The sequence below is a fragment of the Crotalus tigris genome, unplaced genomic scaffold, assembly GCF_016545835.1.
Source record: "Crotalus tigris isolate CLP2741 ecotype Arizona unplaced genomic scaffold, ASM1654583v1 scf7180000018117.651136, whole genome shotgun sequence".
Classification (NCBI taxonomy): domain Eukaryota; kingdom Metazoa; phylum Chordata; class Lepidosauria; order Squamata; family Viperidae; genus Crotalus; species Crotalus tigris.
In genome coordinates, this window is record NW_024096833.1 from 510,739 (window position 1) to 525,184 (window position 14,446).

The window sequence follows — 14,446 nt, forward strand, 5'->3', positions numbered from 1 at the left end:
CGGTTTTAGTTATGTAACCTAATTCTGTTTTCTGAGGTCACCCAGCTCAGGGTGTAGATAGGCCAGCCCTTAAGCCAGATTTGTGGAAATTTCCACCATCTGTGAAACAGAAATACGTGGGCTTTCAATTAGAAACTATTCCTTTCAAAACAGTCTGGCAAACTACAGTGTTTTACTCTTTTACTTTTTCAATGGAAAAAGTTTTTGCCTGCCAGAAGTGCTAAGTCCAAATGAATCCAAAATGACTGATATGCTGTTCTTGAACTTGCAGGCTCCTTGTCAAGTTTTCTTGGAGAGAAAAAAAATATGTGTACATGGAGCTGCTGCCTCTGCTGAAAAGAGCAACACTGGTTTTGTACACATACTTTACTGTTCTGACCAGATTCTTTGAGAGGAACTGCTGCTCCTTCAGTTCATCACTAAGCATCTCTGTATATCCTCAATTTTGTTAGGCTTTTTCTCCATGTATGCCATCTTGTTCAATGTTTTTCTCATTCAGTCTTCTCTACACATGCATAATTAGGACATAGGTATGCCCTTGTTCCCATTGCAGTCTAAAGAATTAAGTGAATTTTGCTTGGAATAAGAAAGAAGGCGAACATTTTGCCAGCAGTGCTGACAGTTTGGCAGGCAGCCAGGAATACACCATATGCTCCTTCCCACTCTGAAATTCAGTATTACAAAATTGTCACAGAGTATTCCCAGAGGAACCCCATTGTGCTAGTCATTCTACAAGATGCAGCTATTCAGTCCCGTAGCTAGACCAGCTGCTCCATCTTTAGAGAGGATGTGGGATTATTTATTAATCCCATTTTAGTCAATGGCTAAAGAGCCTTGCTCCCAATGTATTCAACAAAGCAGCATATGACACGCTATATATATATATATATATAAAACCTCTCGCAATCTGCAGTCTGCAGGAGAGCTGGCTTTGCTAATGTAAATACTTACATTCCAAGTACAAATGTTACAAACAGCAAATATGGGATGTAACACGGTAGCTAATTATTTGAATAAAAATATGGCCTCTCTCAATCAGCAGGAAGGCAAAGTAAACTGAATAGATTAAATCTTTTTTGAACTCAACTATCATGATTGTGTAATTGGGATACAACCATATTCTGAATATATATTTTAGGAAAGGAATGTTCAAATAAAAACTGGACGCAACTCAGTATAAATATATTTCAAATAGAAAAAAATAATCCCTGTAACGCTGAAGGACTATACAATGAGTTTTATTCATGGAAATCTTACTCTACTTGATTATCAACTCTTTTCAAAGAAACAGCGAAGAAAACTTGCTAATACCCATGCTATGGATCAGGAAGAGTGTGTGAAGGTGTGGGTGGGTGGGTGCATGAGAGGTGTGGCGAGGATCAATGAGGGTGCAAAGGGCAGCTGTGCAGGTTGATGAGAGTGCATGCGAGTGCAAGAGATTGTGCAAAAGACACGGTGAAGGTAAGAAAGAATGTGATCCAGGTCGGGGAGGTGTGCCAGAGCAGGGGTTCCCAACCTTGGCAACTTTTAAGACCTGTGGACTTCAACTCCCAGAATTCCCCAGGTCTTGACATTCGCAGGTCTTAAACTTGCCACGGTTGGAGACCCCTGTGCCAGAGTATACGGTGGGTTGGGAAGGGTCTGCAAGGATGTAGCATGGACTGAAGAGGAATGTAGTATGGATCAGGAAGAGTACACAGGTACATGGGGGTGCACAAGAAGCTGGTGTGCCAGAAGTGCTGAGAGGGGTTGAGAGAAAGTGAGCAGGTGGGGAAGCCAGCAGGGAATGTAGCAAATGGCAATCGTGTGATCGCAGGGTCCTGCAACCATTTGCAAGTGCAAACTGGTTGCCTAGTGCCCAGATAGCGATCATATGTCCATGGGGTGCTGGGATGGCTGGAACTCCGAGGACTGGTCATAACCCCCATTTGTTCAGTGCCGTTGTCACTTCAAATGGTTTCTGAATGAATGGTTGTAGATCAAGGACTACCTGTAGAGAGTAAGCACTGCAATGCATCTTTCATATACACACAACTATTTATTCCACTCCTAAACATACCCTATTCAACAGAACACTTACAATTTAATTAAATTACTCAGACACAAATGATCAGAGCAGCATCTGGTTTAAGAAAAAAAAAGCTTGTCTTCTCTGTACAATGTTTCTTCCAGTCGTAACAGACAAGAAGAACTGAACAATGACAAAAAAAGATCCAATTTCTTGATCTCATTCCCTACTTCATTTTACTCAAGTTAGGAGAGAGTCTTCCCAGTGAAGTAAGCTTTGTGTACTAAAATTAAGTTATGTATTGAAATGAATCATCTCTGGCCTGACAGATAGACTGTGTGCTTTTGGTAAGGACTTGGGCACAGGAGGGGTCAAGTAAAGTTTTCACAGTGCTGATAAATTGTCTGTATATGTTTATGAGCCATGAATCGTATGTCCTGATTCAGAACATGTTACCAGTGGATTGGATTTGGTGATAATTTCTGATGAAAATCGCCTCTTAAGAAGCCAGGGAGGGAACAGTCTCAGTACGACACCAGTGTAAGATCCATATTCAAAGGACTGATGATTCACAAGACTGTTTTCTTCAAAATTAAAGCAGCTGGTTTATAAAAAATTAAGATCTGATATACAGTAGATGTAGCGTGGCTCTGTCTATCAAATAATGTCTATGAATATAAATAAATAATGAAGGTCATGAAAGACAGAAACGCAGAAGAATCTTCAGATGTCATTTTGAATAATATTTACATGTGAAACAAACACAACAGAACCTAAACTATATACATATATATGTATCTAGAAAACAACGTACATTTTGTAGTGTCAAATCACTGATGTTAGTTGATAATGCTCGCAGCCAGTCAGCACTCTCCTGCGCTGAACAAAACTGAAGTATCCCAGTGCTAATTCCATCGAGTGCCAGTACTTCAAATGCATTAGATCTGCAGCAGGAAGAAATATATATATATATATATCTCTGTGTGTGTATACCATCGAAGAAACTATATCATCAATTCTTAGTCTTCATCTAACCCCTACAAGCTATCATTTATGCACTATAATTCCAGGGAAATGGGAATCTAGAGCCACACAATCAAGTTATGTAGGTACTGTGTGTGATTTCTACCTGAGTATTATGAAATATTATTTTTAGTTATTTATTTTTATTTTTGGATTTCAGAAGGCTGTACAATAGTTTTTAAAAAGCCCTATATGGGACAGGAGTGTCATATAGGTGCCTGGGTGGATCATACAAGCTCATTTAGCAGGTATCTTCGCACGTGTATTTTGTGTTCAGCCATCCCAGATCTCACTTCTGGGATTTGGCTTTTATTTGAACCTATTGATCCATTACAGATAGATATTACTGATAACATTTCTGGAACTAAAGGACACAGTGGCATGCCATAGATCAACTTTCCAAAATTTGAGAGGGAAAAGAAAAAAAAATCCTATTATTTATTTTAAATATATATTATTAAAATTGCATGTTTAATAATCATCCCCCATGCACTTAACAACCTTTTCATTGCTATATTAGAAATTGCTATATTATGTAAAGCTTCACAAATTGGAATACACAGAAGCACAAATGCAGCACTTATAGAAGATTTGTCTGGTAGAATTGTATGGCTACAGTGAAAGCCTCCTCACAGCAGATAGGAAAGCTGCAAAAGATAAGGTTGCTTTAATAAGTCACAGAGAGAGATGCTACATTTGGGCTCCTTTCTGTTCTGAAGAATCTCTTCAAATTGAAATCTTAAGCATTACAGCACCAACAAATATTATTTGGTGGCAAATTTGAGGAGGCTCTAAAGAGTACAGTTTAGGTTTTGAGGGAATCTGAAGGTTTTATAATCTTAGTTTATTGGCTTTCTCTTATTTCCCATCTATAATACGGATGCAGTGTAGAAATAAAATAAAATCTCTTATAAGATAAATGAAAGGAGAACTAAAACAATTATTTGCGGAACATGTCGTGTTATATATGAGTGAAACATTATGACTGAGTGAATTTCTATGCCATGCAGCTAAGTGACATGTAATTGCCATGTGATGAGATTTATCACTTAAAATTGTTCACTGCTGCATGTAAAGCAGAGATCAATAATAGAAATGTGATATAAGGTATTTGATGCTGAAGTAAGTATAATCAAGGAAAATCATAGGCAAGAAGATGATCCATTCCCTATCATTTAGATAAGAATCAGCACTTTGAACTGTACTTTGGAAATAAGCCAAATCCAGGGCTTACTAAACATTATTGAAGTGATGTCAGATTGAAGAAAACAGCCTGCTTATTGAAAGTTGTGCATTTGGAATAGCTTCGAAATACTTTTCAAGCAATGCATTACAGTCAACAGAAGCCAGATCAGAAGCTAGATTTTTGGATAATGCTCATTGCAAACTAACTTTATGCACAAGTACATCTGGGCATTTAGAAAAAAAGTCTACATATTTCCAAATTGTTTGGCTTTCAAGAAAACTGAAGTCCTATCCAGAAGAGGTTACCATTTCTCTGTTTCACTTTTGCTAACCAACAGCATTCTTACATTGGCTAAAATAAACCTCAGAAAAGTGATCCACATTCAATCCACTTCTGGCTCATCTTACTGGTTTACCTCAACTGATAAGAATATCGATGGATATTATCTATACAATGACATCACCTGGAATACTTCCAACTCCCAAAAGATTTAATATATCATATTGGTTAAAAACCATGGAAGATAAGAGGCACTCAAGAGCTCCTATAACTTGAAAGCAAAGGGTCCAACTAGCAATCTCTCTGTCATCAGCCTCAGACATCTCAAAGAGCATCTCAAAACAGCGCCCCTAATTTTCAGCGTAGAAAGCCTGAAACAAAGCCACGTTCAATTACATCTAAAGATGTTGAAAGGCTAAGCAGAAGCAAAAGTGTAGCTCATTCCCTAAGGTGACCAACCAATCCAAAACCCAGCCTTGAACACCGAAGTTTATCCCTGCAATAAAAATTCCCAGTTAAGGAGACTGATTGGATTTAATTCCTAATACAATTAATATAGTGGCTATATATTTTATCTTAACAGCAGCATACACACTTGCCACTTGCCAGTTTTATATTGAACTTATATGGCCTAGCTAAGGAGCCAAACAGGATCATCCACAGCTTTTCTAATTTTAAGGAAATTCTGCTTTCTACATCTGGATGTTTGATGCTTAATGTTCCAATGTTTAGTGATTTTATTTCATTTTTAATCTTGATATAATTTTTCTGTCTTCTTCTTTTTTCTTTCCTGGAATTGCCATCTGTCATATATGCTTTTGCCTTCTTATTTCTACTAATAAAATATCTCAGAAATAGATTTCTGATTCAGTATAGATCCCTCTTTTCTCTCATTATGCCTATAAAATTATAATAAATTATCTTGAGTTTTCAGGTGAAGTCTAAGCATATTTCACCCTGCTCATATGTGAATCTAGAGCTCTGTTTATCCCCATGCATCCTCACAGACAATATGGATACCAAGTCTCTCAGGTCATCACTTCCTGATGTTTACTGCAGCTGCAATATATTTTTCACACTTATTTTATCAATTCCTTTGTCTGTTTTGGTATCCAAAGCATCTATTTATGCTCATACACTTTAGTAATCAGATAAGCATTTCTCTTCCGTCTGTGTCATAGTGAAAGGCAATAATTCCTAGAACAGGATAACATAGTCAATCTGTAAGAAGTTGCTTTAATTAATGTTTCATTCCTTCTAAATACCTCATATTGTATGACTCTCCCCCACCCCAATAAATTATATCTGGACTTATTGCAATCCATTTCAAAATAATATAAACAGCAGGAATGAAACTGATATGAATTAAATGAATATGAAACTGATATAAATTAAATGAATGAAGTATTTTTCCTTCCCTAATAATTTTAAATATATCTTTAAATAACTTTAAATATAAAAATGTCAATTCAGCCAATTGTCAATACAGTAAAAAAGGCAACTTAGTTCTTACCTGCAATGGATAGATATTTAGATCACAGGAAAATAAAGGTGACCAAATAGTTTGATTAAATCTCACTGAACTGTGAAACTGCTTTTAAGGATCAGATACATGAGTTACAAAGATAACTATGTTTCTAACAGGAGAAAGAACAGTCAGTTGGTGGGCATACTAATTACTCTTATTAGGCTAAAACATCAAAGCTTAAAATCTTAAAATCAAAACATCAAATCTCAGAAACAAAAATAGAGACAACACTCACCCAAGGTGGTGAAGATGTCAGCTTAAGATTTATTTAAGATTTATTTCTTCATTTATTCTAAATTATTTAGAAACTGTCTATTTACTACAATAAAAACAATGATTTAATTTTTTTTAATAATAATCTTCTTAGCACATAAGAATGAGGAGGAAAATGAGTAATTCCCCTAAGGCCACTTATTTAATGCATTGCGCATACACTGCATTTATCTTAGCTTTCTAGCCAGATTGATAGGTCAATGTATTCAGCATGAAGATCCAACATCTGTCTCTTGGTCTTTCCTCAGCCATAAAATTACTAACCATATCTAGATTCATTTCAAAATTACCAGATTGCCCAGCCATTTTACTGCAGATTAATTCTGAACCCCATTTCCCAAGGGACCCTGGTATTAAAATGCTTCAACTGAAAAGTAAGTTGCCTGTTTTTCGTAACTAAAATAAAAATGGTCAATTACCTGCCAAATGCTTCTTTGCCCATGCTATTTGCTTGTATGAATGCTATTTACATTAATTAATATAATTATAAATAATGCCACAAATATTTATGCACCATCCAAATACATTTATGCATCTGCTTCCCACTGTGTGCAAGACTCTATTTGTAAAATATGAATTTCCTTTCTCTTTGTGGTTTATTTCCCCAGTCCAAAATCTATCCTAAATAATTTTTCAGACTTTTTTCCCATTGTAATACATTTCCCCCCCACTTGATTATGGATTTTTATGGAAAAAGAAATGGCAGAATTTCCAAAGAAGCTTTTACAGGTATCAGGATAAGCAAAAATGCCATAAACAAATTGTAGACAAAACCATTTTGATGGGGGAAATTACATCTTTTTTCCAAAGAAGAGAGGCTATATATGATACAACTTGTTATCCATTGCTTGACAATATTCACACTAGTGAAAATTTAATTGAATAACAGATGAACTCATACAATTAATCAATTAATATCTGTTTAAGCAGTTGACAGCTTTAAGGCTGGATACTTTTTATTCTGCTTATCAATTCAAGCATGTATTGTTAGTCAAGCTTTGACTAATTTTAGCAATTTAATTATTTATTTTCTTTCAGTGACACTGAGCAAACATGGTACTTTCTGGCTGCATGGCCCATACCTTGAAGTAGCAAACCTGATTCCTAACACACTTTGCTGAAATAAATTAATTGTATAAAATAATAAATAAAATAATAAAGGTAACAGTGCAGCACCCTTGCACTGGTGGTAGTAATGTTCTTGGTATTGCAGGTTCACATGTTAACTAACTATGCCAAGATAAGTATAAATCAGTGGGCATGATAATGGGATATATTCAATTATCATTCTGCTCTGCCAGGTTTTTTGCAAATTATTTTACCTAGAAAAAGATAATGATTTTCTCGTACTGAACTCAATTCCTGTTGATTCCATGGACATGCCATTTAGTTCTCCTGGCAACCAGGTATAAGAGGTTTATCACTGTCTTCCTTCAGATAGATTTTTTTCAACTTTCCAGTCTACACCTGTCTCCTGGGATTTCCCTTTCAAGTAATAATAAGCTCTGACCTTTCTTACCTTTTTAACAGGCACAAACAACAATGCAACAGATGTCCTACTAAATATCCTATTAATCAGAGGCATCCACCTGACCCACTTTTATCATTTGTCCCCCCACTTCCCACACTCTGCTTTTCCCAGTGGAAGAGTTTCCTAGCAGAAGCGATTGAACAGCCATTTGTCTGAAATGGTATAGGGCAGGGATAGGCAACCTTGGCTCTTTTATGACTCGTGAACTTCACCTCCCAGAATTCCTGAGCCAGTCCACGAGTCATAAAATAACCAAGGTTGTCTACTCCTGGTATAGGGTCTTCTGCTAGAGAAGGGGGTTGGACTAGAAGACCCTGAATGTCCATTCCAACTCTGTTATTCCATTCTATTCCATCCAATCCCATCACAGGTACTTTCTATCTCAGACTTTATTCTTGCTTACAGTTGATGTGGAGATGATTTGTAAGCCAGAAAGTATTTCAGTTGTCAAGAGTGTCACCACTAATTATTCATATGCTTCTAATAAAAGATGTAGGAAGTTATTGCTGACTGGGGAGGAAGGAGGCTACGAGAGTCCCCAAACTTAACTTAATTTAGGCTCAAAGCTCTTAGAACGACTGAGAAAGAAGAATGAGAAGGAAGCCAGGACTGCTCAATCCTCAGGACTTCAGCTGTAGGGAACTGCTTTTCTACTGAGTAGAAGAGTTCAAATAGCTTTTTACAGCCCAATCTTTCACAGTAAGGGAGTTGAGGGCAATCATTACTCCAGCATATCAGGTCAAGCAAATACAAATCAAGGGTAAAAGACAAGTAACAGATGGGTTGTGGTTTCTATTTAAATTAAATCCATTTGTACAGTGTATATTTTAGGCTGGTACCCCTTAAGGTTTGGCACTCTTGTGAAGTTACAAGAGTTTTGTTGAATGTTTGAACAATTTGAAGGACCTAATCTATGATGAGTAAATGAAAACTCTTCTAAAATTGGATGGGCTCTGTAAATTATATGTTTTGAAGGATCAATTATTTTTTTTATCTCTTTTGGACAGGTTCTTATGATCTTATTTACATGTTTGTAGCTTTATTTTCCATTTGGAAACATCTGAAAATGTACCAGCAATAGATGAATAATTAGATCAAGATGCACTTCTTCCTACTCTTACCAGTACTCTGGATTCCAGATCTCATTACTCTGAGGATAAAAAAAAAATTATGTACAGGCATAAAAAATAGTATTATTTCATGAAGGATTTGTCATAATAGGGTTGAGTTTAATAGATTTTTACAAGACTTTATATTTAGCATAAATATTTACCTCTTGTGACCCTGGATATTATTCTCCTTTAAAAAAAAATAATTTCCCCACAAATACTGCACCTGTTTGGTTGAGTATATATCTGGCTTAGAATATTTTACAACCTGAGTTGTAAAATGTATCTTCTTGTATCTTCTGTATGAGATACTAAACCTTTTTTCACTAATGCAGTTTAGTTAATGAAAAATGCCATCAGAAGAGTAGCACAGATTTAGACTATTCTATATTAAATTGTAATGATTAAGAAATGAGAGAAAATTCATTAGGTCAACTGCATATGAATATTATTTGTTAATGAAAACTGGGTTTGGTAGTTTTTTGCTGTCAGTGAAATGAAATCTGGTAAGAGTTTTAAAACAGACATGCACTAGCTCATTTAAATTTTAAGTTTAATTAAAGAAATATTTATATTACTCAGTTTAAATATAGTGTAATATAAAGAGAAAGAGAATTTATAGAGAATCTATAAATGCAAATAACAATGTTTTGGGAACACATTGATTAGATGGTTTGATGAAATTAATTAATATAATTTAATATTATATGGCTATAGCAAACCAAGTGATTATATATTCTATGCCACTATGCTATGAATAAAATCAAAGAATGTAGAGGTGTAAACATTTATCTTGAAGCTACCTCCTGCTTGGGAAACTAGGAAGCTGCCTTTAGAATGGGAACTAAAACTAATTTATTTTTGCAGAGTTGGCGGTAAGTAAATAAACAAATGTTATAATGGTCACAATGGAAGAAACTAACTGTAGCTCAGGCTACAGAACTGTGGACTTCCTGGTAGTACCCAAGCTTAGTTGTTTGCTTGCAGATGTTTCATTACTCACTAATGTTACCTTGTTGGGTAGTGAAACATTTGAAAACAAACAACCAAGCTTAGAGAACACAAAAACTCTATGTTTTGGTCATTTTAGTAAAATATATATGTACATACAGGTAGTCTTCCTTTAGTAACCACAACTGGAACAGACTCTGCTTAACTCTGTCATAACTCTGGCCTTTGGCTTGCTGGGCATGGGCGTGCTCTACCGCCTCTGCTCAGGCTTGCTGGCCGGGCACTTCACCTCCTTTGTGCTGGGCAGGACTGCCGCTCCGGGTGGCGATGGCGACCTGGTTGACCTGCGCAAGCTGCTGGCGGTTGCCCAAGGTGGGGCCAAGGTGTGTTGGGTGCACAAGGGGAACGGGCTTCACACACGGGCTGGTGGCAGGATCTGCAAGGGGGCTGAGATGACCAGCAGCGACCTGCTCTCCAACCGCAAGTAAAAACAGATGGCAGAGTAGGCGCATCCAGCGATCTGCATCATGTGCCTCCTGCCTTCCCTACTCTGCCTGCTGCTGGAGGGCTGGCCTGATATTGGCAGTGGGCTGCAGAGCCCCAGAGTGTGCCGGTTGAGGGGCTGGCACGCTGTGGCTGCTGATGGACACTGTTGGTCCCTTGTGCTCGCTGGCCTCTATGTGCGGGGCCCAATGGTGTCAGGCAGCAGTCACCCTGCCCCCTACCTTGCCTTGCCTTGCCCCACTGCAATGGCACCCCGCCTTGCCCCTTTCCTCACCCCGCAGGACAAGCATCCTGCCCACTGCCCCACCTGCCAGAGACCTCCTGGATCTCCCCGAACCCTGTCCAGCCCCCCAGGAGCAACATCAAGGTGGCCATGCCCATCCAGTCTGCCGTGACCACTGCAGCCACACCTGCCCAGTGGGCCGCTTCCCCACCCCCCTGAGGGCACCACAATGCTGAGGCGGCCCTGGCACTTTGCAATAAATAAGTGGGTTTTGGGTTGCAGTTTGGGCACTCGGCCTCTAAAAGGTTTGCCATCACTGGTATAGAGTTTCCTGCTTTAGCAGGGGGTTGGACTAGATGACCTCTAAGGTACCTTCCAATTTTACTACTACTACTACTACTACATTATCTCAGGGGCTGCCACAAAGAAGAGGGTGTCAAGCTATTTTCCAAGGTGCCTGAAGGCAGGACAAGAAGCAACAGGTGGAAACTAAGCAAGGAGAGAAGCAACCTAGAATTAAGGAGAAACTTCCTGACAGAACAATTAACCAGTGGAACAACCTGCCTCTAGAAGCTGTGAATGCTCCAACACCAGAAGTTTTTAAGAAGAGAGAGCCATTTGTCTGAAATGGTATAGGGTTTCCTGCCTGAGCTGGGGGTTGGACTAGATGACCTCCAAGGTCCCTTCCAACTTTACTATTATTATTATTATTATTATTATTATTATTATTATTATTATTATTGTCGTCATCATCATCATCATCATCATCATCATCATCGAAGTAAAGCCCTAACTGGGCTTATAATCTTACTTCAGGTTTCCTTTGCTTTACAGACCTTGGAAGATTGTAAATGCAAAGATTGGCCATTTTTTAAAAAGATTCATTTTATTAGGGTTTATTAAAACATAAAATACAATAACATTTTAAAGATGCAAAAAGGGAGGGAGGAAGAAAAGAAATTGGTCATATAGTCACTTTTTATCACTATCATAACTGAAAGGTCAGTGAACAAGTCGGTCAATAAATGAAGGCTATATGTACTTCCACTGAAGCAAATATAATCAGAATGGGATAAAATTTGGGGACACAGTAATCCATTTTACAGAAATTACATCAGCTGAGGGTCAGATAATAGGCACAGATAGCACAGAATTTATGAATAAAAACTGTATTTAAAATGTTAGAAACTCTAATCATTTTGCCTTCTGCTCTGGCTCAATGTCATTCTATACAAATGTTAAGCTGATTATGAAAGGAGAACCACATTTCACATTATACACTGCATTTATTGATTTCAGGTCTTCCTTGTCTCCAAAACAAAGCTTTGGGGCAAATTTAAAAAATGCTACAATAGACAAATGGCACTTCTGCTAGTGTACAAACTCCATGAGAACTCTAGAATAAAAGTGGCATGCAAGACCATTGCCCTAAAGAAATTCCAACTGAAAAGGGATAAGATAGGGATGTATCTTGGTTTCCCTGATATTCTTTTTGCAAATCAACTCTGCTGTTACCAAAATGAGTAATTCAGAGCATTATCCACAAAGTTAATCAATATGCACATTGCAACCTTACTTCTACAGATAATGATGCAATATTCTTATTGCAAATGCCAATTGAATATGAACATTGAGAGCATAAGATATTTACTATTTTGAGGAAGCAGTACTCAAAAAGAAATAATCATATTTTTGCAAGTGACCTAGAATATATGCCTACATATTAAATTGTCAAACAATAAAGCAAGTTAAAATCTTTAAATTCTCAGGTATAGTTTTTGAAAGGTCTGGGATGACTATTTATCTTTTGTTCTGTTTTTGTATCCAGGGTTGTTCCATTTCTTTTCTTTAAAATCTGTACACTACACAAAGTTGTTGTTAGGTTGGATGGCTTTAGAAATGTGAATTACAAATATATGCAGTACATATTTTGTGTTATACTTTTGTACACTTTTGTTATTTTTCTCTTACTTCCTTTTTTATAACCTGAATATTACGAACTATTGTAGCCTTCCTTCACAAGAATATTATTTTAACTCACCACCCTGTTCATTTTGATTGTTCTTTTATGCAAATTTCCCATTTTACAATACTGTATTCTTCTTTCAGTTACTATTTCTAGTCTGACAACAGCATGACTCATGTTAGCTTTGGGGTTCCATTTCAAATTAAATCTAAAGTCCCATCATTTCTGATTTATTCCATCTCTAAGCATTAAAGGCACATTTATTTAGGAATGTGGCTTGAAAAGAATGGTTGCGTGACTCAAAGGGTAGGCAAAAATATCCAGGGCAAATTGGAGTGTGTACATAATTGAAAGACCCAGCTCTCTGGAAAAGATGCTGGAAGGAAAGAGAAGATGACCACCAGCAGCATGGGTGGACATAGTTACAGTGATGATGGGTGCACCATTATAAGACCTGAAAGAGCAGGTTAGGGAGAGATCAAACAAAATCTTCCTATGTGGATACAAAAAACTGATACCAACTTGATGCACATTAATAAATGTGCATGAAAGAGAGAGAGGGAAGGGGAGAGAGGGGGGAGGGGGGAGGGAGAGAGACAGACAGACAGACACACACACACAGAGACAGAGAGAGAGAGAGAGGGAGAGAGGGAGAGAGGGGGGGAGAGAGAGGGAGGGAGAGAGAGGGAGAGAGAGAGAGAAGATTATTTTCCTTCAGAAGACAACCAGGCTGAGGAATCTGGGGTCTCAGATGCTAAGCCAAGCCTGTTGGAAAACCAGAGGAAGATTCCATTGTTCCTGATTCTCACATCAAAGATTTGAACTAGGAAATAAAGGGAAGACTTCCTGAGCTGGAGCAGAGCAGAACTGGTAAAGAACCATAGTATAGCAAAGTGTGGAAGACTTTTGACGAGAGCTGAGGTTTGATCTTCTCTCCCTTCCTATTTAAAATCTACATGAGGATGCTAAAATACACAATCCAGGGGTCCTCTTGAACTCACAGTTCCTACTGGAAGAGCAGGTGGCAGTCATGATTTGCAGGTTGTATGCCAATATAGCAGTCATTCCTGAACTGAAAGGCCTTGTTCACTATCATTCATGCCCTTGTGACCTGCTTGGATTTCTACAATTAATGGGATGCATTTCCAATGAGTGAAACTTCAAGCTGGGAAAGTTCTAATTTATGCTAAACAATTTCTATCAGTTTTCATCCCATCTTCCAAGATAGTCATTTGTTCTTCCAAAATATGTCAGTTGCATTGGTGAAATCTTTATAACAGAAATCTTTATAATATTTTATATCTCAATAGATCACTACATTAAACGAACAAAAATGTCCATAGTTTGTATAGAAGCAATTTATTTCCTTGATCTTTTTCACGTATGATGCCTAAAGAAACTAGCCATTTTTTTTTTCATATAATGAATAAAGCCCAATTATTTCTTGATATGCTTAATAGATACTATTGGTGCTCATTGCACATCTTCTGAGAAAGCCTAAACCTTGTTAAAATATTTACAAAGATCCACTATCTCCAAATAAACAACAGATGCAGGTTAGGTAGTTTAACCTTTTCACTTTCATATTACAAACCTTAATTTATTTGTTCCAGCTTTGTACCTCGAAATTCGAGCCATTGATAAAGGAACTGATAAGGTATCCAGCCAACGCTTCTCATATTTTGGTTCATTAGCTGTGGGTGAAGAAGGTGATGATGGTGCCTGACCAGAATAAATAGAAAATAACAGTAAATACAGACCTCATTATGTAAAAAACACAAATATTTTTTATGTGGATATGCTATTTTTCTAGGGTGAATATAACACAAGTAATAACACTGTTTGGAAAATTTAGATTGCATAGA

The 14,446-nt window shown here is 37.3% G+C and overlaps 1 protein-coding gene across 6 annotated transcripts in view; it reads right to left on the minus strand.

Moving 5' to 3' along the window:
• Positions 1–14,446, minus strand: part of SNTG2 (syntrophin gamma 2) — a 173,342-nt gene that overhangs the window by 78,363 nt on the left and 80,533 nt on the right. For all 6 annotated transcript variants that reach the window (XM_039348073.1, XM_039348074.1, XM_039348071.1 and 3 more), the window contains 2 exons: positions 14,176–14,303; positions 2,823–2,952 (listed from right to left, as the gene is read on the minus strand). In XM_039348073.1, coding sequence (XP_039204007.1) covers positions 2,823–2,952; positions 14,176–14,303 — 258 coding nt within the window. The remainder of the gene's footprint in view (positions 1–2,822; positions 2,953–14,175; positions 14,304–14,446) is intronic.